The following is a 27866-nucleotide window of genomic DNA, read 5'->3' as shown; positions in this document are numbered from 1 at the left end:
TGCTCCAGGCCCTGTGCTAAGGAGAGATGACCTTCCGATGTCTGAGTAGAGGAGTGTGCCCGTGCTGCTTCTGAGTCTAACCACCATGAAAACCAGGACGACCAGAAAGATCTCACTGGTGAGCTGCTCTTTCCAAAAACGTGATCTCTGTATGAAATTTTAAAACTCCAATGTAACAAAGACTTGAGCAGCTCTTGGGAGGCCATTGTAGCAGGATCTAGCCACGACTAGGATTGTAAGTTCTTTCACAAAGGGACAGAAACTTACCCCATTTTTTTGCCACAAGCTTCTGTGCTGTGATAAAGCACTGCTTTGACCAATGTACCAGGCCTGGTCTGAGACCACAACAGCCAGACCGTTATGACAAACCAAAAATAGCCCCATAATCTAAATCAAGACACATGGAGAGTGACCCCCCTGAGTCACCCAGACCCATTTGTTACATACTTTATTTTTGGATAGCTTCAGTGGGTACTGAAAGTGTTTCATTTGCTGCTTTTTCCTCTCCAAATAAGAGGAGGAAGAAAGGAACTAAGTCATGTGGTTTTGTTTAACTTAGTATGAAGGTTGCAACCAGTATAGATGATGTGATTCCTCAGTTTTGGAAAGCCCACGGCTAATTGGTTGGGATGATGTGTCTCTCTGGCCTCAGCAAACTGCCAAAAAAGATCTCGGCTCACAATCTGTTGCATAAAAAGTTTTTGCTTCCAGGAATACATGTTTATCAGTCCAAGATTTTTGTTGCCACTCAGGGTGAGAAAGTACAAGTAAATGAGACTGTCAGTGTGGAACAGAATGTAGTGGAGAGCTTATTTGCCTTATTTAGGTTTATTTCAGATTTAGGATTTGAATTAGTTGTCTAAGTGTTTATAATTTGTCTTGTAAATCTTCAAAATGTTTCATTTTAGTGAATGTGTTATACTATTCTCTCAGATTGTAAAGCGTCTGCCTGCATACAGGAGACCCGGGTTCAATCCCCGTGTCAGGAAGATCCCCTGGAGAATGAAATGGCAACCCACTCCGGTACTCCTTCCTGGAAAATTCCATGGATGGAGGAGCCTGGTAGGCTACAGTCCATGGGGTCGCAAAGAGTCGGACATGACTGAGCAACTTCACTTTCATCCTTTAAAGTGATTTCCCTGATTCTTCACCATCGTCTGGTCCTCCTACCACTGCAGATGTATATCCTAGCATTCTCCTTCCATTCACTGCCCCTCAGCCTTCTCTTTGTTCTTCCAAAACATCAAGGTCCTTGTCACCTCAAAAACTTTGCATTTGCTATTTCCTCCACCAGCAGTACCCTCAGTATCATCGGTACATAGATGGCTCCTTGTCACTTAAGTCTCTATTCAATATTATTCCCTGGAGCAGCCTTCCCTGACCACCTTGGCTAAATAAACCCAGCCCTCTGAGTTACTCTCTAGTGCCTCACCTTGTCTTGCTGTCTTTACAGAATATCTGAAAAGATCTTGCTCACTATTTGTGAACTTACAGTTTACCTTCTCTATAATGAAAGCCCTGTGAGAACCGGGAGTCTGTCTTGTTCATTCCTACAGCCCAGCACTGAAACAGCGTCTGGCACAGAGCCGCACTCAGCAAATATTTGTTGAACAAATGGATGAATGAAAGGATAGAAGGATTCACCAGCGTTTCCATATTTTGTGACCCTTACCCCACAGAGTTCATGACAAGATGGCACAAAGGCTAAAGTACGTTCCTCGATTCTCTTGATAATTGTGTCAATAAATATAGGCCAAATGACTCATGACATAAGTTTTCTGGCATGGCTACCTGTGATTGCCACATCTCTACTTCACTGAAGTTATATCGCTCAGTCAGAGAGAGCAATCAGATAAGAACACAAATAAAATTTTAATATAAAAAGGAAAGGTTAGATGTAGTGATTTAGAATAGGATAAAGACTTCCTTTTTCCTTCTTCTATGTGGCACGTAGGATCTTAGTTCCCTGGCCAGGGACCGAATCCATGCCTCCTGCAGTGGAGGCTTGAAGTCCTAACCACTGGACCACCAGGGAATTCTCAAAACTTCTTAAAGTACAAATATCTAATTTAAATCGACAGCTAACCTGATTATTATTTGTAGGGGAAAAAAACCCACTAGAAGCAAAAGGCCCATCTTTTTTCATTTCTAAAATATTAATATGGAAGTTCCAACCAATTGGAAAGATAAGAAAAGGAAATAAATGATATAGCTGTTTTAAAGTAAAGACAAAACTATCTTTATAGATACTAATTATCTACCAGGAAAACTTAAGCTAATTTTCTAAAGGGAATAATAATGGAGTTCAGTTAGGTACAGTTAAGAAATTATAATCAGAAATACAGAAAACATGAAGGAAAAAAATAGCTAAAGAATGTTTTAGGTGCTAATAGATTATAGTTTTTTCCCTTTCCTAGTGTCCAAACATGGTATTAATCTTCGACTGTAGAATATGACTGTGGATTTTAATATAATATTGTGCTTTCCTATGAAAAAGCATAACATCACTTGTTCATTCTGCTAACATTTATACTTCTACTCTATTTATAATTCTGTAAATAAGAGTTTAAGAACTATGTAGAAAATAAAAAAAAGAAAGAAAATTTGGTCCCTGCTATTGAAGACTTTATAATCATGTTGAAAAGAAATAATGATGCATGTGAAATTATTAGAAAATTGCTTCTGGTAACATTTATTTAGTAAATACTCATTCAGCATCTGTAATGAAAAGATCTTTTTTCAAGTTGTATGTTGAACAGTGGGAAGACTTACCATAAATACAATTAGAACTCAATCATTGCCATCTTGCAAGCCATTAGGGGGAATAAGGCATAAATCTTTATATTGATAAAGCATTTAAGCTGAACCTGGAAAGAGAAAGGAAGGCTTTCAGTGAATAGAGATAGACCAGATGGCATTCCATAGTGGAGGGCATGACTTTGGGTAAGAAGAGAACGTTTAGGACATGTTTGTGAATGCTGAGCAGTCCTGCTTGACTGGAAGACAGCTATACAAGAAAGGGACTGGGAGGTAAGACCAGAAGGAGAGAGTGGAGCCCAGATTTCAGGATGGGGGCTGTTGCATTCACAATTGCAGAGTTTAGATTATAATTTTGAGCCTTCAAACATTTCAAAATAAGGGAGGATTGGGACTTCCCTGGTGGTGCAGTGATTAAGAATCCACCATGCAATGCAGGGGATGCAGGTTCAGTCCCTGGTCAGGGAACTGAGATGTCACATGCCATGGAGCAACTTAGTCCATGAGCTGCAGCTTCTGAGCCCTCATAGTCTGAAGCTCATGTGTTGCAACTACTGAAGCCCATTTACTCTGGAGCCCATGCATCACAACTATAGAGCCTGCATGCCACAACTAGAGAGTCTGTGCTCCACAACAAATACCCTGCATGCTGCAACTAAGACCTGATATATAAATAAATATTTAAAAAATAAAAAAGGACCTTATAGCTTAGTTTTAGCAATATTTGTCTGATGGCAGCATATGGGTTGAGTCGAAGCATGAAGAGACAGAGGATGGAGGGTCTGTTAGGAAACTTTGGAAAAATAAAAGAACAAACGAAATGTTCACATATAAAGGGAAAGTTAGTCATATGATTTAAGATAGGCAAACACATCTTTAAAGTATCTACTTTAAACTAACAGCTAGCGTGATAATTACTAGTAGGAAAAAAAAATACAATACCAAAGGCAAGAAACCCATTTTTCCCATTCGAAAAATATTGATCTGGAAGTTCTAACCAGACCCGAGTTAGTATGGAGTAGATTTGAGAGACACTACAACGGTAACATTGAAGGACTGTGGCACCCAGAACAGTGGCTGGCTTTTAATAGGTGTTCGATAAAAATTCAGCAAATGCAAGTTTTTCTGTCCTCCTATGTAAGTTCTCAGGAGTAAGACCAATCTCCTCTCCCCTTCCCTTCCCTTCCCTTCCTTTCCTTTTTCTCTCTCTCTCTCTTCCCCCTTTATTTTTTCCATACTACATCCCCAGACTCTGCCATTCAGTGAATGCCCCCTCATTAGGGATGTCACCTCATTAGAGCTGTGTCCTCAGTGAAAGTCACTTCACTGGGTGTGGGATTGAGAGAAAGAGAGGAGTGCAGAATTATTCACTTTTGAACTTTTTCCAGTGTTAGAGGCATGTTTTCTTTCACAAATATTCATAGGGAAGTTAGGAGACGGGGCTGGTTTGGGGGAGATGATTCACTTTTGAACGGAATTACAATGGTGTGATCCCGCACCTAGAGCCAGACACCCTGGAATGCAAACTCAAGTGGGCCTTAGGAAGCATCACTACAAACAAAGCTAGTGGAGGTGATGAAATTCCAGTTGAGCTATTTCAAATCCTAAAAGATGATGCTGTGAAAGTGCTGCACTCAATATGCCAGCATATTTGGAAAACTCAGCAGTGGCCATGGGACTGGAAAAGGTCAGTTTTCATTCCAACCCCAAAGAAAGGCAATGCCAAAGAATGTTCAAACTACCACACAATTTCACTCACCTCACACACTAGCAAAGTAATGCTCAAAATTCTCCAAGCCAGGCTTCAACAGTACGTGAACCATGAACTTCCCGATGTTCAAGCTGGATTTAGAAAAGGCAGAGGAACCAGAGATCAAATTGCCAACATCTGCTGGATCATCAAAAAAGCAAGAGAGTTCTAGAAAAACATCTACTTCTGCTTTATTGACTATGCCAAAGCCTTTGACTGTGTGGATCACAACAAACTGTGGAAAATTCTTCAAGAGATGGAATACCAGACCACCTGACCTGCCTCCTGAGAAATCTGTATGCCGGTCAAGAAGCAACAGTTAGAACTGGACATGGAACAACAAACTGGTTCCAAATCAGGAAAGGAGTCCGTCAAGGCTGTATATTGTCACCCTGCTTATTTAACTTATATGCAGAGTACATCATGAGAAATACTGGGCTGGATGAAGCCCAAGCTGGAATCAAGACTGCCGGATATATCAATTATATATCTGAGGTTAATATCAATAACCTTAGATATGCAGATGACACCGCCCTTATGGCAGAAAGTGAAGAAGAACTAAAGAGCCTCTTGATGAAAGTGAAAGAGCAGAGTGAAAAAGCTGGCTTAAAGTTCAACATTCAGAAAACTAAGATCATGGCATCTGGTCCCATCACTTCATGGCAAATAGATGGGGAAGCAATGGAAACAGTGAGAGACTTAATTTTGGGAAGCTCCAAAATCACTGCAGATGGCGACTGCAGCCATGAAATTAAAAGATGCTTGCTCCTTGGAAGAAAAGCTATGACCAACCTAGACAGCATATTAAAAAGCAGAGACATTACTTTGCCAACAAAGGTCCATCTAGTCAAAGCTATGGTTTTTCCAGTAGTCATGTATGGTGTGAGAGTTGGACTGTGAAGAAAGCTGAGTGCTGAAGAATTGATGCTTTTGAAGTGTGGTGTTGAAGAAGACTCTTGGGAGTCCCTTGGACTGCAAAGAGATGCAACCAGCTCATCCTGAAGGAAATCAGTCCTGAATATTCATTGGAAGGACTGATGTTGAAGCTGAAACTCCAATACTTTGGCCACCTGATGCGAAGAACTGACTCATTGGAAAGACCCTGATGCTGGGAAAGATTGAAGGTGGAAGGAGAAGGGGACAACAGAGGATGAGATGGTTGGATGGCATCACTGACTCTATGGACATGAGTTTGAGTAAACTCCGGGAGTTGGTGATGGACAGGGAAGCCTGGTGTGGTGCAGTCCCTGGGGTTGCAAAGAGTTGGACACAACTGAGCGACTGAACTGAACTGATACATTTGAAAGACTAGGAGAATTATCTACGTGATGCAGCCCACTAGATGGTTGAAAATATGAAGATAGAACTTTGTAGATAAGTTGGACTACGGGTAAAGATCTGGGACTATCTGCAAAGAGATGTTAATTGAAATACTAGGATAATCTGAGGCCACCAGAAAGGAAGAATAGAAAAGGAAGAGAAACTGAGTTGAGGAGGAATTTTGGGACATACCTGTGTTTTAAATGAGGCAAAAGAGGAGCCAACTGAGGAGACAGAAGTAAGTTAAAGTTGGGAGGCAAAGTATTCCAGTCATCCCAAATGGAAGGGAAGAAAATTTCCAAGGAAGTAGTTCAGAGCTGCATCAAATTCATTAGGAAGATAAGTGAGACTAGAATTCAAGGGAACCTATTACTGGGTTCGCCAATGAGTTCCCTCTGTATTTAAGTGAAAATAAAAGGTGCATTTTTTAAATTTTCACCAAGAACTTTATTGAACAGTGTATTCATCATTTTGTTTTACTAGCTTCTGCCATTTTTCAGGCAACCTCATAATTTATTCCTATAAGTTTTTATCTTTTTGAGCAAAGATCTGTTTCAGGTGTCTTCCAGGGAATTGAAATATTTTCCATTAAGAGAATTTTGTAAAGACCCAAGTAAATGGAAATCTGAAGCTGCAATGTCTGGTAAATATGGGGGATGAATCAGAACTTCCCAGCCAAGCTGTGACAGTTTTTGCCCAGTCATCAAAGAAACATGCAGTCTTGCATTATCCTGATGGAAGATTTTTCTGTTGACCGATTTTTCTGTTTTCCACTGACTAATTCTGGATGCTTTTTGTCGAGTGCTACTTTTAGTTGGTCTAACTGAGAGCAGTACTATTGGAATTAATCGTTTGGTTTTCTGAAAGCACTTTGTAATAGAGGACTCCCTTCCAATCCCACCATATACACAACATCACCTTCTTTGGATGAAGACCGGCCTTTGGTGTGGTTGGCAGTGGTTCATTTCATTTGCCCCATGATATCTTCCATCCCACATTACTCTACAGTATCCAGTTTTCATTGCCTGTCACAATTTGTTTTAAAAACAGAATGCTTTCATTACGTTTAAGTAGAGAATCACATGCAGAAATAGAGTCAAGGAGGGTTTTTTTTCACTTATGTGGAACCCAAACATCAAAGCAATTAATATAACCAAGCTGGTGCAAATGATTTTCAGTGCTGGATTTGGATATTCTGAGTATGTTGGTTATCTTCCGTGTGGTATAATATTGGTTGTTCTCTATTAATGTCTTGATTTGATCGCTGTCAACTTCAACAAGTCTACCCAACTGTGGAGCATTGTCCATTTAGAAATCTTCAGCCTGAAACTTCACAAACCACTTTTGACACATTCAATCAGGCATAGCACCTTCTCCATACACTGCACAAAACATTTTTTACATTTCAGTTGCATTCTTACCTTTCTTGAAATAATAAAGCATAATATGCCAAAAAGGTTGCTTTTTTCTTCCATCTTCAACATTCAAATGGCTACGGAATAATTCACCACTTTTGAGTTTTTAAAAAATGCACAATGATATGAAAACTGTCACAATGTGGTCTAACAAAATTGCTTCAAATGAAGTTAAAGACAGTTAAGTGCTACTAGAGCCATCTTATGGAAAAAAAACTGATGCATTGGCCAACCCAACGCATCTGGCAGTTAGAGTGAACATTTCGGAGTTTGCATATGTGTGGAGGGAGTGTAGGAAGGGAAGTCAGATTCGAATGGACATATGAGATAAAGGAAATAAAGGTTATTCTCTCAAGAAATTCAGTGGGAAAGGGAGGGAGGACCAAACTAGATGGCATATTAAAAAGCAGAGACATTACTTTGCCAACAAAGGTCCGTCTAGTTAAGGCTATAGTTTTTCCAGTAGTCATGTATGGATGTGAGAGTTGGACTATAAAGAAAGCTGAGCACTGAAGAATTGATGCTTTTGAACTGTTGTGTTGGAGAAGACTCTTGAGAGGCCCTTTGACTGCAAGGAGATCCAACCAGTCCATCCTAAAAGAGATCAGTCCTGGGTGTTCATTGGAAGGACTGATGCTGAAGCTGAAACTCCAATACTTTGGCCACCTGATGCGAAGAAGTGACTCCTTGGAAAAGACCCTGATGCTGGAAAAGATTGAAGGCAGAAGGAAAAGGGGACGACAGAGAATGAGATGGTTGGATGGCATCACCGACTCGATGGACATGAGTTTGAGCAAGCTGCAGGAGTTGGTAATGGACAGGGAAGCCTGGTGTGCTGCAGTCCATGGGGTTGCAAAGTGTTGGACATGACTGAGCGACTGAACTGAACTGGGAGGCAGAGAAAAGACAGAGGTGTCTGACTAGTATCTTTGTAGATGTCTCACCATTAAGTGGATAACTTGCCCAAATTTTCAAATTACACACCAGTGCTATTTGGGATCTGTCTATAAAGACTCGTGATATATTACATTGCCAACAAATAGTTCCTGCTGACCTCGTGAAGCAGCAGCATGGACTGGGTTCTGTGGAAGAATATGCAGAAGTGTAAATATAAGGACAGCAAGAGACAGCAGGTTGAGAGAAACTACTGTGAAACAGCAAAGAACCACACAAAGCGCAGAGCCAGAAGTAATCAGCTTGGTTCCTTGACATCATTGACCCCATGTTCTGTGCCAGCCATCGGAATCTGGTAAAGGTATGAATGTGGAGGGTGAGTATGGCCTCTGCTTCATGGTGAGATGTCTACTAATTGCTTCCAACCTGGAATATTGTGGGGCTGGAACAGCAGGATGTCCCCAACTGGCTGGCTTTTATGAGTCAGAGGGGGAAGAGAAGGCAGCCTTCAACCTGTGTGACACCAGCATAAGGATGGCCTTGCTGTGCGTGCGTGCCAAGTTGGTTCAGTCGTGTCCAACTCTTTGTGATCCTATGGGCTGTAGCCTTCCAGGCTTCTCTGTCCACGGGATTCTCCAGGCAAGAAGACTGGAGTGGGTTGCCATGCCCTCCTCCAGGGGATCTTCCCCACCCAGGGATCGAACCTATGTCTCTTATGTCTCCTGCATTGGCAGGCAGCCTCTTTACCACTAGCGCCAACCTGGGAAGCCTCCCTGTGGGCCAGCGTAATTCTCTCCTAACTACAGTGGATGTGGAGGGTTTAAGGGCGAATAAGATCACAAAAGTGATCCTGAAAGCTATTCATCAATCATGGAGGTAGCTACCCCTCCTTAAAGCCTGAAGAAAAAAAAAAATTTTTTTTCTGCTTGTTTTTTGGTCACTCCACCACTATTTCTCTGAGTTGAAAGCAGAACTATTCTTCTGTGTCATGATCACACCACTGATTAGGAAAAACATTTTCTGCCAAAATCAAAAATAAATACATGTTCCCAATCTCTGATTTTCACATGAAAGTCCCTCTCAAGACCAGGCAATGCTCAGCCACCACCTTTCTGGAACAGGAAGGAGGAAGAGCTCACCATAGTTATCAGAACCAACCCACTCTTTACCCACAGACTGCAAGGAGGACACAGCAGCCTCCCCAGATGCCCTGTCATCTTGTCATCTTTGTCATGAGACCAAGACGGTGCTTCTGGAAGAATCCATGTGATTCAGAAAAGCTGGTTGAACTTCACCCTTCTTAATACCACTTGATATCCGGCTTTTTTCTTAAAAGCCATTTCGTTTTTCATATCAGGGTTAATTAAGCAAAATAACCTGTAAGATCCCTTCTAAGTTTAAAAGATATTACAGGCTGAGAGTTAGCTGGTGAACTCTCTTGGGGGTGGGGAACACTATTAACTCACTTACTTCACTAAGGAAAGTCTCAAATACAGGGACATGAGGCTTCCAAGATTCAGGAGAACATGGTTGTAAGGAAGTGACAAGGAAGTGACAATATAATGTTCTACCACAGGCCCCTGTTTCCTCGGGATAAACGGGAAACAGCGATGTCCACTGAGACTGAAGGCTGCAGGTCTAGGCAGTAACTGAGTGAGCTCATGGGAGTTCTTCCATGTGTGGTATTCCAGAATGACATCCTTGAGTTTAATGCAATGTTTCACACATCTTCTTTGGTTAAAAGCTTACCAATAAACCCAAATTTTCTGGAAAGTTCTGAAGGCTTGGAAACTGTGGAATTAGTATGAGATACTCAGTGAAGAGTGGTAAAGAATCCTGTCATCCAGCGAGTCTTTAATATGCATAAAATGGATGTGCTAACAGCTGTTGTCAAGAAAATCACAGCCATCCCCATAAAGGTACTGGGTTAATGAGTTTGGAAGAATCTATGGTATGACATTTCTATTCCATATGGATCAGATAACTAACTTTTAGAATTTCTCCGGGGTCACCTGGGACTTTTAGTGTATAAACTCAAGGGGGTGGATTTTGGAAAAGACCTACTGCCCAGGAGCAAAAACAACACAATCTTCTTAGGCATCTGAGCTTAATTATCTCAACTCTGGAGAAGGGACCAGCTAGGTGAGTGTGTGTTTCTGGACTTCAAGTTTTACCTTAACATTTGTATCAAAGACTCAAAAGCAAATGGTGCCGTTGTGCTATGGTGATGAGCACCCCAGAGATAGACACAGAGAGAGATTTCTTTTGCCTTTGGTGTTTCTGGCAGCTCTGGGCTCATGGCTCAGGGATTCAGGTTGTTGTCAAAGAGACGAACCAAAACCATACACTTTCTGAAAAGCAGTCTCTGTTCCTGAGTAGCATCTAGATTCCCTTAGCAGAGGCTGAAGCCAGGAAGAACTCTCACTCTCACTTACAGTGGGGCGTTTCCTGGTCCCTTTACTTTTTTTCTTCCTTATTTTATGTCCTTTGGCCTCCTGATGCAAAGAGTCGAGTCACTGGAAAAAAATCCTGAAGCTGGGAAAGATTGGGGGCAGGGGGAGAAGGAGGTGATAGTGGATGAGATGGTTAGACGGCATCCTCGACTCAATGGACATGAGTCTGAGCAAACTCCGGGAGATAGTGAAGGACAGGGAACCCAGGAGTGCTGCAGTCCATGGGGTCGCAAAGAGTCGGACACGACTTAGAGACTGAGCAACAACAAAGCGATGGTGTAGAGACTAGAGCTCCCCCTCGCCGTGCGCTACAGGCTTCTCACCGGCTCTCTCTCCAGGCTTTACAGAGAAAGCAGTCGCCGCTTCGGACATTACCCCTCCCATTCCAGACTACCTGCTGATCTTTGTGTTGTTTCTTTTCTCCTCCATATTGGTACGTGAAGCTTATTTTAATTCAGTTTCACCTGGGTACAAATATTAACAGGACTAAAGCCCTATTTCTGGACTTGGGAACATGGGTCTTTCCCTCTGTCCAGATCTAGAAGGTGAGGACCAGTGGAGACGCAGCAGGGGGCGGCTTGCTCTGACTGAGCTTTCCCTAGCGACTCCCGGGTTTGCTCCGGCCACCTGATCTAGTCTGGAGTTCCAGGGTTTCACTTTGCCACCTATTTCAGCGTGAGTTTGATAAATCCACATGAATTCTGAGAGATGACTGTTTGTCTCAGGTATCCTGTTACTACCAGGATAAAAGGGGGGAATAATGTTCCTCTACTCTCAGAGTTGCTATGAGAATCACAAGCTGAGATATGGGAAAGTGCCTGACACAGTGCTTCTGAAGAGTTTGGCTTTTGTCAGCTTTCCTTTGAGCTGCTGAAAGCACTCTTTCTCCTGAAAAATGCCTAAGGATACAAGTTAGAGTGACACATTCTCTTAGTATCATGAGGAATACGATTAATGGGAAATGACTTCAGTTTACTTCATCTTCTAGTAATCCTGTGATGCCATCGCAAAACAAAAAGCACATGACTACTCGTAAGCCCGTGGTACCTGAAAAAGAAATTGGATTTGACTCAGAAAATCAGGCCGTATAGCTAATCGCTCTGATCCAATAATGCTGCCCTGCAGAATGGCATCATCAGCCCTGAGACACAGGGATGAGGAGGGGGAGGGCAAGCAGGGAGAGTGAGCCCTCAGGGAGACAGCTGCCCAGACACTCAAGCCAATGAAAAATTCATAAGGAGATGTTTTATAGCCAATGTCTGATCCCACTGCTGGGTCACAGGCTGGTCTGAGCCAATCAATAGTGTCCATCATCCCGAAAGGAACTAGTGATTGTATGTTTATGAGAACTGGGAGGTTTCCCGAGCCAAGACCAGTTTCTGGTTACTTGTTATGTGTCACCCTTAAAAACATAGAACTTATTTTGAAAATGGAACCCTAGACCTTTAAGAAATTATACAGAGAGGAGGCGGAGAGGTACTTTTCAAATCTGGGTGGGGGAAATGCTTGAATTCTTTTATAAGTCAAACTAAGGACTGGTTTTAAACTTGAAGCTACTTTTTTGGGTTACCATTCTTTGTATACAGTTTCTTTATACTTAGATCTAGAATTCTGAAAATAATACTTTCCCATACGTGTTAAACTCCTTCAAATACAAATGGAAATGTATGAAAATGAAACCATAAAAAGAAAAATAAGTGGAGTCAACTTTATCCTTACACATCACTGAGTTCCAGGTTGTCTTGATTTTAAAATGATTTTAAGGATCACAGAAACTTCAACTTCAGTTTGAGGGTTTGTTTTGTATACAGGCAATGGTGTAAAGGCAGAAGTATAAAGGTGTAGAGACAGCAAGAGGAGTCTTAAAGGTTATGTGCTCACAAGTCTGCTGAGGATTTCAGGGGAACCACACCACAGTCTGGTTAGATGGGAAACCCTCTAAGAAAAGCAGGGCTTCCAGGTGTGGCTAGATCAGAGCCCTCCCTGAGGTCTTCAAAGCAGTTCCCGCTGAATACCATCTCGCCCACCCTCACTCACAGGTGCATGAAACGTCAAGCGCTCACAAAGGAAAAGTCTCAGAAAATCAACCTGTGAAGTAGGAAGGCAGGAGAGGGAGAGGATCAGAATGGGATAAGGAGTTTCCTCCTCTCCCCGGTGATGGTGTCAGGAGAGAAGCTGCACTCTTGCATCCATGTAAAGAAAAAATGTTTCTTTTAATGGCCATGAAAGTAGCACCACATCATTGTAAAGCACAGAAAGTAAAAAATAAGAAAATAAAAATCGTCCATAATCCTGCCATCCTAAAGTGTCTATTTAACAAGATGGAGTATTTTCTTCCAGGGTGTTATATCTCTCTGCTGCTGCTGCTGCTGCTGCTGTGAAGTCGCTTCAGTCTCTCTAGATATAGACATAAAGATATAGTATGTTGGAATCTTACTGTAAAGCGTTTCATATCCTGAGTTTTCAGTGTATGTTTATTTTGTAATCATTTCACATGTCAGAATTTTCAGTTGTGGTATTTTATTGTTCTGTTGTTTAGTGGCTCAGTCATGTCCGACTCTTTGCGACCCCATGGACTGTGGCCCGCCAGTCTCCCCTTCCATGGGATTCTCCAGGCAAGAACACTGGAGTGGGTTGTCATTTCCTTCTCCAATTGTTCTGTTAGAAATCTGTTAAAAGTAAGTGCCATTCTTCTATTTTTTAATTTGATTTTTTAAAATTGGAGTGTAATTGCTTTACAACGTTGTATTAGTTTCTGCTGGGCAACAATGTGAGTTAGCTATATGTATACATATACCCCCTCCCTGTCGAGCTTCCCTTCCACCCCTGCCCCATTCCACCCCTCAGTCATTCCTCTGTTGACAGATGGGTCATGCACTCTCAAGTCTCTGGAGTTAGTTCCTGCAGGTGTATACAGCCTGTCCATCGATGTGCACTGAACCCTTACTTTACTGTTTAGCTCCAATACCACCAATGCTGAAGCCAGCCCCTCTCCCCACTTATGCTTAATCCCTCCCAGGAGGCAGAGTGGCAGAGTGGGAAGAGTTTGGGCTTTTGGGTCTGCCAACCTGGGCTCCATGTGTGGGCTATGACCCAGTATTGCTTACCATGTGACCCCGGGAAGCTTGTTAACTAAGCTTCAGTCTCCTCACCTATAAACTGAGAATAACTTTATAGAGTGTTAAGATAACGATAGAATAAAAGCATGTATGTGTCAGTCTCCTCCCCTCTGTCCTTTTTCGGTTATCTAGCTTCTCCCAGAAGCAGCTATAGTGTTTAAGAGCCTGAGTAAGTGATCTCGCCTCTCTGTGCCTCAACTTCTTCATATGTGTTTTGGGAATAATGGTACCGATCGCTGCAGCTGTAGGTTTTTAGGGAGGATTCACTCCCTTTTAGGGAGGCACTTCCTACCTGCACAAGTAGGAGCACAATAAATGTTGGTTCTTCTTCTGTTATAATCTTTCAGGACCTGCCACGAACGTCACTTCATTGTTTTCACCAGAGCATGAGCTCCCCTATGGCGTCACAGGGGATGCTAAGTTCGCCCTGTTAGCTGCCTCTTTGAGTCACTGTCTGGTGAGCCTCCCAACAGCCCAGCACCAGGCCTGGGCCCCGCCTCACTGCAGCCACACCCTGCAGTGGGCTCTGGCCCCCAGACACCCCTAGCAATCTCCGCGTGACCAGTACTGGAACCGAGGAGCCTTGGAGTGAGTGGCCTGAGAGGGAGAGAATACCTTAGCCACAGCTTGGCATCCAGGTATCAGTCAGAGGGAAGAAAGTTGGGCTGTGAGAGAACTTCCTCAGAACTGAGTCAATTTTCAGAAAAAAGGCCCTGAGGGAGAGAGAGACTCAGGGAAAGACCAACAAGACCTTGTTCCTATCTTGGGCCTTTCTTGGGAAAGCCTCTCCTTTTTACAGGAAGTGGTAACATTCTTGCCCTGGTGCCACCATGCAGGATTACAATGAGGATAGAATTCACCCAGAAACCAGGGTGTAGTAGCCGTCTTGGAGCATGTCTGCCCTGCCCCCAGCCCGTCCGCTGTACTCCAGCTGCTGCTGCTGCTGCTGCTGCTGAGTTGCTTCAGTCATGTCCGACTCTGTGCGACCCCATAGACGGCAGCCCACCAGGCTCCGCTGTCCCTGGGATTCTCCAGGCAAGAACACTGGAGTGTATTGCCATTTCCTTCTCCAATGCGTGAAAGTGAAAAGTGAAAGTGAAGTCGCTCAGTCGTGTCCGACTCTCACTGACCCCTGGACTGCAGCCCACCAGGCTCCTCCATCCATGGGATTTTTCAGGCAAGAGTACTGGAGTGGGGTGCCACTGCCTTCTCCGTGTACTCCAGCAGAGGGTCTCAAAGCGTGGTCCCTGGACCACCAGCATCAGCATCACCTGGGAACACAGGAGGAATGCAAGCTCTCAGTCCCACCCCAGATCTACTCAGTCAGAATCTGGGGGATGGGCTTCCCAGAAATCAGAGTTTTCATGCGTGGTTTGTCCCTCAGAATTCAGCCCAATGAAAAGATCAAGCATGGGCACAAATATTTATGTATTATCACAAAGATGTTCATCTCAGTATTATTTATATAGGACAAAACAGAAGAGTGGAACAACCCAAACAGCCAAGAGTATAGGTTGAACAAATCATGGTATATCCACATAATGGAATATTATACAGCCACAGAAAATGACATTTTAATAAAACACTCGGTGTCAAGGGGGAAATGGTACCAAATAATGTTAAGTGATAAAAGATGAATACAAAACAGTATGTACAGATTAAACCCATATGTGTGCATAGAAAAAAAATCTAGAAGTAAACACAAAATGTTAGCAGTGGTTATCATCTCTGGGTAATAGTACTGGCTGCTGCTGCTGCTAAGTCGCTTCAGTCATGTCCGACTCTGTGTGACCCCATAGACGGCAGCCCACCAGGCTCCCCTGTCCCTGGGATTCTCCAGGCAAGAACACTGGAGAGTGTTTTTATTTTTTATTTTTCTTTGTACTATTTGGTATTTTCAAATATTCCACAATGAACATGTATTACTTTTACAAAAAAGAAAAAAAAAATGTAATGACAGTATGTGAACTTGGATGGTCATTTTACTTCTCCAAGTCTCCGTTTCTTGTACCTCCAATGGCACCTGCATAGGCCCCCTTCTTCCGAGCCCAGTGAAGAGAGTGTGATCATTGGCAGCTCCTCCCTAACAAAATATATTCTCCTGTGATCTCCACTTTCACCATATTGTTTATCATGAATCAGAAGGATCTAAGGGCTGTTTCATTTATTTCCCATCCTCTGACAGCCTGACTTTGGGCACAGCAGTGACTAAGATGTCATAACTGGAACAGGCTCAGAGGTGACCATGCCAATCTCAAACTGCAAACAGATCTGGCAGAAGATGACAAGAAGCAGGCCATGAGGGGCCCATTAATGTGCAGGGGAAATGGAGAGGGGTTCAGCTGTGCACTGGGGCTGGTCTGAGTTGGCCACAGGCAGCTCTGCCATGGTGCGCTGAGGACAGAGCAGGCTATGGCAGCCAGTGATCCTTGGAGGACAGCAGGCCTGGCTATGGGCTGTGGGCAGATTCAGGAAAACAGAAAATAACACCACAGCCCAGCGCCATGCCTGGCAGATACGGGATACTCAATAAACATCTGTTGAGTGGAGGAATAAATGAAACTTCATCATGGTCTCTTTCAAGACCCTCTATCATAGATGCCTTCAGGGCCTGGGGTCCAGGCACAGAAGAGCTTGCAGGGAATGGGGCTCGGGGAGAGAGCTCAGCTGAGTGTAGAGAAATGGTGTCAGTGGGGAAGGCAGGAGCCTTGGAGTCCAACCCAGGTTTGAATCCCACCTCTATCACTAAGTGACGAGGTGATCCAGGGGAGTTTGCCTAACCTTCCTGGCCTCACTTCATCTCTGGCTTCCTGGGGAGGACTCCTGCACCTTGAAGGGCTGTTTCCGGATGTTTCCATGAGATGATGGAAGGCCTGTGAAGGACAGTTACAGGTCTGCTCCCGTGGTTGGCGGCAGCATGAACACAGATCCCAGGCAGGTCTCCGGCACCGGCATCAGCTCTGGTTGGCAACAGAGGCTGCGGCCTCTGCACCGCCTGGCTCAGAGGCTGGTCAGTGCAGTCTGGAGAAGGATCCAGCGATGGGCTGAGGGAGACAGAAGCTGGGAAGTGAAGGGTGGGGGGAGCTGGCTTCCGAGGCCCAGAGGGGTAGGAAGCTGGAGTAAGGTGAGGGTGTAGCCACCCAACAGGATCCTCAAGGCCGAGGATATAAATTTGGGTTTCTCCTTCTCAAGGGCGGGTTTGGGATCTCATTTACTTGAGGTGACCTGTCTCTGTGAGGAGTTGGTGCAGCTCTTTGCTGGGTGCGCTCAAAGGCTCCTCAGACCTCCTCCCTCACACACACCGTTTTCAGAATGGCTTCCTAATGGCGTCGCAATGACCTGAGGCAACTCATCTTCAGAGATGAGACAATGACCTGAGGCAACTCATCTTCAGAGATGAGAGGCCCTTACCCCTACACAGGCATGCCTCCTTCTCACACCCTCTGGCTCTTCTTCCTGGAGCTTTCTCGTGGCCAAGCCCTACCCTCATATCTCTGGGTTTACCTTTACTTGGAAAGCACACTGTACTCATTGTTACAAGGATAACCCACCACCCTGTCATTCCCATGCGCGTCTTGGGCGAGATTTGCTGGCAAAGCACTCTCCACCCTCTCCTGACTGCCTCTGACATAATCACCTCTGTGTCGTGTCAGCCCGGGGCCACACTGTGAGCTTACCTGGCGTGGGGGTTGCGTCTCACCGTCCATCTGCTCTCTGCAGATTCTAGCAGAGGCACTTGATAGCTACTGGGTGAAAATAAGGAGGGGGGGGGTGTAGCAGACACTGTGGATTGGCCGCCCACATGCGTTTTGTGATCTCCCCTTCTTTTCTTCCACTGGGGAGTTAGAAATAAAATACATACTCAATTTTCCCAGCTACTCTTACAGCTACAGGTGGCCAAGTGAAACAGTTCAATGAGGTGTAAGGGCAAGTCTTCAAGGAAGACTTTCCCAGATAAGAAGCACACCTCTCTAAGAGAAAGCCTTTGATCCTTTTGCCCTTCCGTTTTCTTCCTACCTGGAAAGAAGACATGATGCCTGGAGACTCAATAGCCATCTTGCAACCATGAGGCAACAAGCCAACAAGCAACAGTCAGAATGGCCAAGTGAAAAAGAATAAAGTACTGTGTGGTTCTTGATGGTATTGTTATGGGAAACACATTGACTGAAACCACCCACCCTGGTCAGGCACCATGTTAACCATTTGCGTGAGTTATCTTACAACAGGAGGTCCTGAGAAGGAACATGGAACTGACAAGCCACCACCAACTGGAAGAGTTCAGGAAACATCAAAAGGAGATGCCAGGTGTCCTTCCACCTCCCAGAGTCCTCCTCGCTGGCATCCATCTTGGCTGAACAATGCGTGCACCACCACCAGGAAGGACCCTGAGTCAGAATGATTGGCCAAAGACAACCCAGAAACTAATTCCATCACCATAAAACTTAGGGCTGCAAGCCACATGAAGACTGCAAGCCACATGAGAGAACAGTTCTCCTGGATTCCCTTACCCTCCTGTTCTCCTCTTGGACGCCCCTTCCCAATAAAGTCTCTTGCTTTGTCAGCACATATGTCTCCTCAGACAATTCATTTCCACATGTTAGACAAAAGCCCACTCTTGGGCCCTGAAAGGGGTCCCCTTTCCTGCAACAACAGCATCACTGATGACCATTATTCCGGAGTGGACCAACCTCATGACTTGTTTAGGACCAAGAAGTATCTAGAAATGCAGGACTTTTGACGCTGAAACAGAAATGGTCCTGGACAAATATGGACTTTGGTCACCTATCCTATTCTATCTGAGCCCTGAACTGCTTATTTCCAGAGATTTCTTACTATACAGTGAGAAAAGTAAGTCCTGTTTACCTCAGACATTGTAGTCAAGTTTTTCTGTTATTTGAGTGTATTAGTCACTTGGTCGTGTCTGACTCTTTGTGACCCCACGAACTGTAGCCCTCCAGGCTCCTCCGTCCGCGAGATTTTCCAGGCAAGAATACTGGAGTGGTTTGCCATTTCCTTCTCCGGGGGATCTTCCTGACCCAGGGATTGAACCTGCGTCTCACGCATTGTGTGCGGACTCTTTACCGTAGCCACCATTTGTAGTCGAAAGTGTTCCTGTAGATGCATGTAAAATTTGGTATTTCTAAGATTCAGCAGATAGACATACAGAGTTGCAGGTCATTGAGTGCTAGTGTTAGAGCAGGAGGCGGGTAGCTAGGCATGAGCAGAGAAATGGGGCAAGGACCAGATAGCAGGAAATCAGGCAGCTTGTAAACAGCGGGGGTCCCTAGGCAGACAAAGGAAAGCAGACACCTTCAGACCAGCAGGAAACTACACATTTTGGGTGATAAGGGTCTGAGCAGCAGACAAAGAAAGTTGGAGGAAGGAGGGAATCTCCGGTGTCCAAATGTAACCTTTTGCTCATTGTGCTCTCATTAGATAAGATTAGTCTTAGGGATAAGAAGTACTCCACAATGCTCTGATGCGAGACACTTCTGATATGAGCTAAATGGGGACAGAAATCCCTGGTCCCCTCGGCAAAATGGAGCTGGGATGAAAATCAGGAAAGTCAACCCCCAAACTCCTCCTTCCCCAGTGAATATTCCAGCGCTTCATTTGTTGTTGTTCAGTCGCTCAGTCATGTCCCAGTCTTTATGACCCTGTGGACTGTAGCACACCAGGCTTCCCTGTCCTTCACCATCTCCCAGAGTTTGCTCAAACTCATGTCCATTGGGCTCAGTGATGCATATCCCTCATACCCGGCTAGCCAAAGAAGCTCAGCAGGGCAGCTCTTCACCTGCCTGCCACCTGCTCTCCCTCCCTCTGAGAGTGTATCATTGCTTAAATAAACTTTCACTTTATTTTCTTAACCTCTCTGCTTTGTCTCCGAATTCCTTTGCATCGGAAGAAAAAAACCTCAAATTCATCGGCAACACTACCTGCCTTCACAGAGCTTATCTTTATTGAGTTTTATAATGATCGTTCATGGTAGGTTTTGTTATACCCATTTTAGAGATGAAAAAACTGAGGCATCTGGTAGCTCAGATGGTAAACTGTCTGCCTGCAATGCAGGAGACCCGGGTTTGATCCCTGGGTTTGGAAGATCCCCTGGAGAAGGAACTGGCAACCCACTCCAGTATTCTTGCCTGGAAAATCCCATGGACAGAGGAGCCTGGCAGGCTAGAGTCAATGGGGTTGCAAAGAGTTGGACACGACTGAGCAATTAACACAACTAACACCAAGAAGTTTAGCCCAACTGGAATCCACGTCCTGTACATTAATGTCATATGTCCTTTTCCCCCATAGCCACTCTAGCTCATTTTCTTTTAACTCAGTTTGTGATCACTTAATGTTATTCAGGAGTGGGCAACATTCTTTCTGAATGAATGAGGTCACTGTGCATTGCCTTCTCTTTACGGTTTCTTTCTGGACAAGTCAAAAAATCCTGGCGATTTGACTTATTTCTCCATCACTACTGTTAATGGATAAGAGAGAATTGGTTTACGTAGATTAAAAGATGTTGTTTAAGTTATTGTTGAATGACTCAAAAGGTACAAAGGGGAATGTCGTAAAAAGTCTCCTTTCCACCTATGTTGCTTTATAGATGAATATTAGAAAAGCTTCCATCAGTTTTAAATTGATGGTTTTCAATGTGGACCATAATGAATAGCCCCTTAAATTTGTATTCAGCTTTAGAAATTACAAAATACTTTCAAAGGCACTGTCTCTCTCTCTCTCTTTTTTTTTTCTTTCCAGCTGATTGGGGGAGTTTTCTTTAGATTCCATTCATAGTCACAGCTCTTGGCAGATCTTACCTTCCCCCAACCCTACCCACACCCTTCCCCTTTCCCAGAGCCCAAGACTTCCCTCTGGGTCCCTCACTCCCTGGCTGGTACTGAGTCTCCTGAGTCCTCCTGGGTACAACCGTAGGCTCTTCATCTATTCTTTGTATCACTCGGTGCACCAGGAAAAAGTCTTTCCCAGACAGATGCTCTGAAGATGCTGTTGATGGGCCCACTGGCTGGCCAACCTCCTCTTGCACATGTGTGGCCTATGAAATACTTTCTTCAATCAGCACATCTGACTCATTTTCTCTGATGGTTTGCATATCTATTAATAATTTGTCCCTTACTAAAAGTTTTGCCTACAAAGAGTCTGTAATATAATGGGAAGATATTATCATACTCATTGAAAAAACATAATATATCTATATCTGTGTACACCTACATCTTTGTGTACCATATAATGAAGACTCTCATTACAAAATCTATGTATAGAGCAATTTCTGGAAATAACTCATTATTTCCTTTCTCTCTTAGCTCAATTGCACCTCTCCCCCAAGGTTTCCTCATCTCAGTTCGGATGCATCAGTTTGCCAAGCCAGGTTCCTCAGCGTTCTCGTCCTCCACTCTTTTTGCTCCAGCCCCACCACCAGCACAGCTGGCTGCCTGTCAATCCCAGGTGTCAGTAAGTCCTGTCTATTCTTCTCTTTAGCTCTCTCACATCTCCTTGCTTTTCTCCATCCCCTCAGCCACCTCCCTAGTTTAGCCCCCACCGTCTGATATCCAGGTGGGGCTAGTGGTGAAGAACCCACCTGCTAGTGCAGGCGACATAAGAGACCTGGATTCGATCCCTGGGTCTGGAAGATGCCCTGGAGGAGGGCATGAGAGCCTGTCTTTGACCCTTGGCAGGGCAGTGCTTCCTCTTCATGGCACTGACCATGTGACTTGATGATGTGTTTGTGAGTCTATGTTCTCCACCCCATCACAACCCTTGAGGACAGGGTCCAGAATACCCACTCCAGTATTCTTGCCTGGAGAATCCCATGGATGGAGGAGCCTGGTAGGCTACAGCCCATAGGGTCACATAGAGTCGGACTGAAGTGACTTACCACATACCACCACACATCTCACGCCCAAATTTTGGTAACATCCTTACAAACAGGCTCCCACCTTCTCTGTCTTGCTCTACCATGATCCATTCTCTACATTTCAGCAAAGGTCCTTTTGCTTTAAAAAGGGGAGAAAAAAAAGTCTTGCAACACACCCCGCTTACAGGTCTACTTGTGTTCCATTATCCTCAGGAAGTTGTTGAATTCCCTTCTCAGCCTGGCTCCGGCTCTTCTCCACCCACTCTCGCCTTTGCAGACACTGCGCATCACCCACGAGCTGTTCCTGAGCCCCTCACCTCCTGGCCCCACCTCCAGGCCTCACGGGGCTGTTCTGGGCACCAGGCGCCCTCCCCTGCACTGACTCCTGCTGGTCCTTCAGGTCTCAGCCTCACTAACGTTCAACAAATAAGGTTAAGAGGTAGAAAGTCAACCTAGTTAGCTGTATAATGATCCTGGGTTTTCCTCATCATGTATATATGACCTGGTCACTCCATCAGCCATTCATCCACTGAAGAATCATTCATTCTGCTCAGATTTATGAGACATAGTACATCTACAAGCCCAGGGCAGCCCTGGTCCTAGGTGTCAGCGAATACGTCTCTCTCTGAAGATTCGTTCACGCAGTCAGTCTGCACATCCATCTCTCATTTGTCTTTACTCAACGGATGGCCGTGAAAAAATGAACAGAAGAGAGGCCCTGTCCTCAAGGGTTGTGATGGGGTGGAGAACATAGACTCACGAACACATCACCATGTCACACGGTCAGTGCCGTGGGGAGGAAGGTCTGCCCTGCCAGGGATCAAAGACAGGTTCACAGCAGAAGTGAGGTTGAACCGACAGGTGCTGACAGGTAAACAGGGCACCAGAGATCAGGAGACAAGGAAGCAGGAAAGGGAGGTTCTTTCTGGAAGAGGAAATAGTGCATACAAGTCTTCGAGATTCACTAAAACCTGACTATACCAGGACCCAGGTAATGTGCCCAGAATGACCAGGGTGCTGGGAACACACACCCCCGCATTCTGCCTGCTGCTCATACCTCATCCTCCGCCAGAAGTAAACTCTTTCCCCTTACTCCTTCTCTCAGTCCTACGCATTCTCAACCCACTCGAGACCTGCTTCCTTCACAAAGCCTTCTGGGATTATAAACTGAACAGACAGGGACTGATTTCCATCCTGTTTTTGTACATTGCCATTCAAAGATTCCATAATAGATCTCAGCTTCCTACCAAATTGTAAAGTCCTGGAAGACAGGGATTATGATTTACACTTACTTTGAAATTTCTCTGGGCATCTGGGCAAGACACCTGGGGCTGCTCCATGAATGCATGTTGAAGCAACGTTCGAGGCCTGGAAAGGCAGTGCCCGTATCCCTAACCTCAAATCATCCCCAGTGAGTCTCTTAATATATCTCTTCCATCTTCATTCATCATCTGCTATGGTATCAGCTTACAGTCTTGTGCTGAGAACAAATTAGATGCTATTAGCTTGGGTTTATGATTCTCGGAGAAGAGGTAAGTTATGATGCTACCAGGAATGTAAGGGGATTCCCATTAGAAGTCTCTAGTTCTAATCAACCTTTGAATTTACTGTTAATTAACTTCTCACCCGTAGAAAGTAAAAAATGTCATCTGTGAAGCCCCCTGAACTTGTAGATAGAAGAAGCCAGTCTTTGTTTCATTTCTACCATGGATCAGCCTTATGATGTTGGACAAGTCACCTACACATTTTCTAAACCTCAGTTTCCCCATCTTTAAAATGGTAATGATAATACATCACAGGATTACAACTGCTCTCACAGGGCTACTGTAAGGATTAAAGGGGGTCATGAATGTGAACTTGATTGGTAATATGTGAAGTGCCATTTAAAACTCAGAGAGCACTTTTAACTTTACTACAAATGAAAGTTCTCGCCCTTCTGTTTCATTCTCAGCAGTCACAATCCAGACACAAGCTCTCCACAAGAACGTGAACTGTATGATTTTAAGAAGAGAGTGTGTCCTTCATCTCCTGTCTAGGAGATCTGTTGCAACTACCTTCTCAGACCCCCATAGATGTTGGGATAGTCATGTCTACCTCTCTCAGGACTGCAGGTCCTCAGGCAGGCATGCTGTGTGCCATGGGAGCTGCCCCATCATGCTCAGAGCCCAGGGAATGGCACCCACTGAGGAAGCTGCCCAGGCTCAGCTCCTGCCCAGGCTCAGCTCTTTCCAGGGAGAATGACCTATTGCTGGCTGTCCTCTTCAGAGAGCTCTGCTTAGATTTGTCAGGGAAGGTGGTTACAAAATGCAAACAATGAAAGCGGGCCCTGAACCCAAGATCTTAAAAGAGAAAGGGAGAAGGGGACTCTGGTAGGAGAGACAATCATGTCTACACAACCGGCAAGAATCTCACCAGTTAACAGAGTCCATCTGTGCTAAGTTACTTCAGTCGTGTCCAACTCTGTGACTCTATGGAGTCCACCAGGCTCCTCTGCCCTTGGGATTCTCCAGGCAAGAATCCTGGAGTGGGTTGCCGTGCCATCTTCCAGAGGATCTTCCCAACCCAGGGATCAAACCTGCCTCTCTTACATTTCCTGCATTAGCAGGCAGGTTCTTTACCACTAGTGCCCCCTGGGAAGCCCAGTAATCAGAGGCCTTGATTCAAAGCCTGTCTCTGCTACAAACTGGCTGTGTGACTTGGAGAAACTCACCCAACCTCTCTGAGTCTCTAAAATTACATCTTGTAACATGAGTATAGTAATGTCTATATTTTGATGTTATTTAAGGATTAAGTTTGTATGAACTTTACCAAAGGGAGAGTGCCAAGTGACTGTGAACCAACCATAAATGTATCTGTCTAAAGGAATTGTTCATAATAGCCCAGATGAATTGTGCATCTACTCCATGGGGTTGTCCATTAAGAGACTTTAAAAGCGATTCCAAGAATCACCTCAAGGTGTGAGAAGGCATCTCCTGCAGGTGAGGGGTATGCCAGGAGCGCCAGTTGGTTTCCACAGGTACCCAAAGGTCACCCCCGCTGCCTTGGTTCCCTATGCACCCCCTGTCCCTGAGAGGGCCCAGTGGCATCCCCCCAGGCCTAGATGCACTCCAGGCTTTGTGGTTCCCAAGGCCCTTCTACTCTTTTATCCTCCCAGTAAACCTGTTAGGCTAGCAGAACAGGTAAACCTTCCTTCACCCACACACGCATTTTATGGATGACTCGCCTAAGGCCACAAAGCTCAGAAAAACTGTTCCTCTGCAGCCTGGAACCACCAGCCTGAAGGGTTAGCTGGGATTTGAACCCAGGTTTCTAACATCCTTGCTGCCCACAGCCCAGGCCATGAGCCCAAGCTTAACGAAGTCCCTCTGGGCTGCAGTCTTGCAAGTACACAGACCCTCCTCCCCTGCATTGACACAGAACTCCTTGGCAACCCCGGCTAGACCTGGGTACCTGTTTCTACCCACGGGTTTTTATGTTCTTGCATTTGTTTCCAAGGGGACCAGTAGGCACTTGCGCTCCCCTCTTTGGTCCCCTTGCCCCATGGAATTTGGCAGCTCCCTGTTGGCCTCGCGCCGTGATGAATGGGCTTCCTCGGGCAAGTGGGCAGTGACTGAAACCTTGCCAGCCTGTGGGCCCTCATCTGCAACAGCACACTCAGATGCGATTAGCCCAAGTGTCACAATGCTTGGCAACGGTTCTGGGAGGCAGCGAGGGCCTTTGTTCATGCCACCATCCTGTCAACTGGCTGTAGTTCATTTGGCTGCCAGCCTGCTTGGCCTTTTGCATCATCCCCACTCCCTCCTCCCTCAGCTAGTGGTTAGTCCATCATCCCAGATTTTTCAGGGAAGATTTGGGGTGTGTGGGTCAGGTTGCTGTGTCTTTTCCTAAAGCAGCTCTGGCACTATCTAGACATGAACAAATGCTGCATGGTTTAAGAGGGCTGCTCCCAGGGGAATCTCTCCTGTTAGTTGGTGCAGAGGAGAAGGACCATGTGTGGCAGAATTTGGCCTAACACCCAGGCACTTGGGTCTGTCCCAGAAAGTGTTGTATTTGGGGTGGGGGGGAGGTTTCAGCATTTGTTGCTTCAACACTTTCTAATGGAACACATATTATGTGCCTGCACTCTTCTCAGTTCCATTCAGTCACTCAGTCACGCCCAACTCTTTGCGACCCCATGGACTGCAGCACACCAGGCTTCCCTATCCATCACCAACTCCCAGAGCTTGCTCAAACTCATGTCCATCGAGTTGGTGATGCCATCCAACTATCTCATCCTCTGTCATCCCCTTCTCCTCCTGCCTTTAATCTTTCCCAGCTTCTTTTCCAATGAGTCGGTTCTTCGCATCAGGTGGATAAAGTATAGGAGTTTCAGCTTCAGCATCAGTCCTTCCAATGAATATTCAGGACTGATTTCCTTTAGGATTGACTGGTTTGATCTCTTTGCAGTCCAAGGGACTCTCAAGAATTTTCTCCAACACCACAGTTCAAAAGTATCAATTCTAGCACAAAGCCTTGGGATCTGGGTCCCTCTGGCCATACTCCACACCACTGCGGTCTCTACCTTTTACTTCAGCCAAGCCCAACAGTTTGCACCAGCCTATATCCACTCTGCATTGAATGTCCTGGGCCTTTGCTTAGGCTACTCCAACTGTCTGGAATGCTCTCCCTGCTGGCCTCGCTGTTACCAAGTCCAAGCTCGCTCTGCTTGCCACAAGACAAATCAGTGAATCCGAGATGCTGGGATCAGGAAGGGACTTAACTCAGGAGCTGGCGAATGGAGAAGATGGCAGGCTAGTGCCTCAAAATAACCATCTTGTTAGGTTTCCAGGTTTTTTTCATGGATCCGAGATGGGGTGGGAGAGTGGGGAGGTGAGGAAATCAAGTTCAAAGACTATTCAGTCCTTGCAAATGTCCCTTAGAAGGGCGAGCCTCAGACAGGGGGATGTATCAGTTTCCCCTCCTTACAGTCCTTCACAGGTGGGCAGCTCAGGTTATCTCCCTGAGGCAGGCCATTAGGTATGTTTATAAAAACAAAAAAGGGTGAGAGGCACAGAAGCAGATCCAGTGTAAATTGAAAATGAACCCTTCCCAGTTACAGTGCCTGGCTCACTGTGTCCTTCTTCACGGTGCACTTGGAGGGGCTTCCCTGGTGGCTCAGATGGTGAAGACTGTACTTGGGGGTCACTCCCTGCAGGAAGCCTTCCCTGATGTCCAGACAGGACTGAGAACCCACTTTGCTCACGAGCTCCCTTTGCACCTGACGCTTAGGCCTTCCCTCCTAGACAGGACCTGAAGCCCTCTAGCCCAACCAGTCCTATAGTGTCAGTAATTTGGGGTTATGGGCCCACTTCTCCCACTTGACCTTTAAGGCAGAGACTCTGTGTTTTCATCTCCAGAACCTAGCAAAGTGCCTGATACAGAGTCGATGCTTCATAGACGGCGAAACGAATGGACAAGTGAACAGAGCACAGAGATGGATGAGATTCAGAGTGAGCACAAGAGAACACCGGCTTGGAGGAGGAACAGAATCAAGGGGGAATCGTGTTTCTACAACAGAGGAGGGAATGATTAAGCGGCCTGCCCTTCATTCCTCTTCCCTTCAGGCTAAATACTTCAATTGCCTTAACCTTTCATCCCACATCCATCTCATTTCCCAGCCCTCTAATCATCTTTGTCGTTCACATTCCTCCATGCCTTCCTCGTGATTTCCAGGGGCCGCTTTTGCGTTTGATGTGCGGTGTTCAGAGCAGCAGGAACGAGAGCCTGGTTCCCCCCAGAGCATCACTTCCACCTAATTAGCTCGGGATTCCACAATTCCCGAAACCTCACCACTGCTGGGCCTGTTGGCTTCGGGAGAAGCCCTACCTCCGGGCACCAGCAAATGATTTTCACAGAGAAGTGAGGAGAGACAATTGAACTGGTGATTATGCTAATGATTTCCTTTTCTGTGTCTGGACTGCTCCACGGGGAGGCGGGGCTTCTAGGACCGGAGGATGGGCCAGGTTGAGGTGCAGGATGTGGAGGAGCAGGTACCAGGACTGGAGAGGCTCGGTGCTCTGGGCTGGGATGTGGACAGTTCAGGCTAGAGGAGGCACCGAGGGACGTGGCGCCTTGGCGGAGTTACCGCCTTCAGCTGTGACGGTCGGGGGCAGAGCAGGGTCCAGGGCCTTCTCAGATTCAAGCCTCTCGGATCCACCACTGTCCTGGGGAGCTGCGATAGACAGACGGAGGGACAGGCCCGGGGTCACCGGGAGTGGCTCGCAGAGAGATTCCAAACCCAGATCTTGTAAC

The 27866-nt window shown here is 45.5% G+C and overlaps 1 protein-coding gene across 4 annotated transcripts in view; it reads right to left on the bottom strand.

Moving 5' to 3' along the window:
* LOC145506083 (uncharacterized) overlaps positions 1 to 27866 on the bottom strand; it is an 81662-nt gene that overhangs the window by 38620 nt on the left and 15176 nt on the right. Inside the window, exons 1-6 of one of the 4 annotated variants that reach the window (XR_014053527.1) lie at positions 23988 to 25095; positions 22868 to 23055; positions 18572 to 18820; positions 17386 to 17454; positions 16490 to 16581; positions 15120 to 15791 (exon numbers count right to left, since the gene is read on the bottom strand). The exons of 1 other annotated variant lie outside the window; for it this stretch is intronic. Coding sequence is in view for 2 of the 3 variants with exons in the window: in XM_081489795.1 (XP_081345921.1) it covers positions 16500 to 16752; positions 17386 to 17454 (322 nt within the window). In the remaining variant the exon portion in view is untranslated. Of the gene's footprint in view, positions 1 to 15119; positions 16753 to 17385; positions 17455 to 18571; positions 18821 to 22867; positions 23056 to 23987; positions 25096 to 27866 lie in introns of those variants that run through there. 2 more of the 4 variants (XM_081489796.1, XM_081489795.1) reach the window with 2 other exon arrangements.

Source organism: Giraffa tippelskirchi, chromosome 5 (genome assembly GCF_054371585.1).
Source record: "Giraffa tippelskirchi isolate mGirTip1 chromosome 5, T2T-mGirTip1v1.2.pri, whole genome shotgun sequence".
In the NCBI taxonomy this organism is placed as follows: Eukaryota; Metazoa; Chordata; class Mammalia; order Artiodactyla; family Giraffidae; genus Giraffa; species Giraffa tippelskirchi.
The sequence above is the reverse complement of the archived record's forward strand: the minus strand, read 5'-3'. Positions and strand labels throughout refer to the sequence as shown.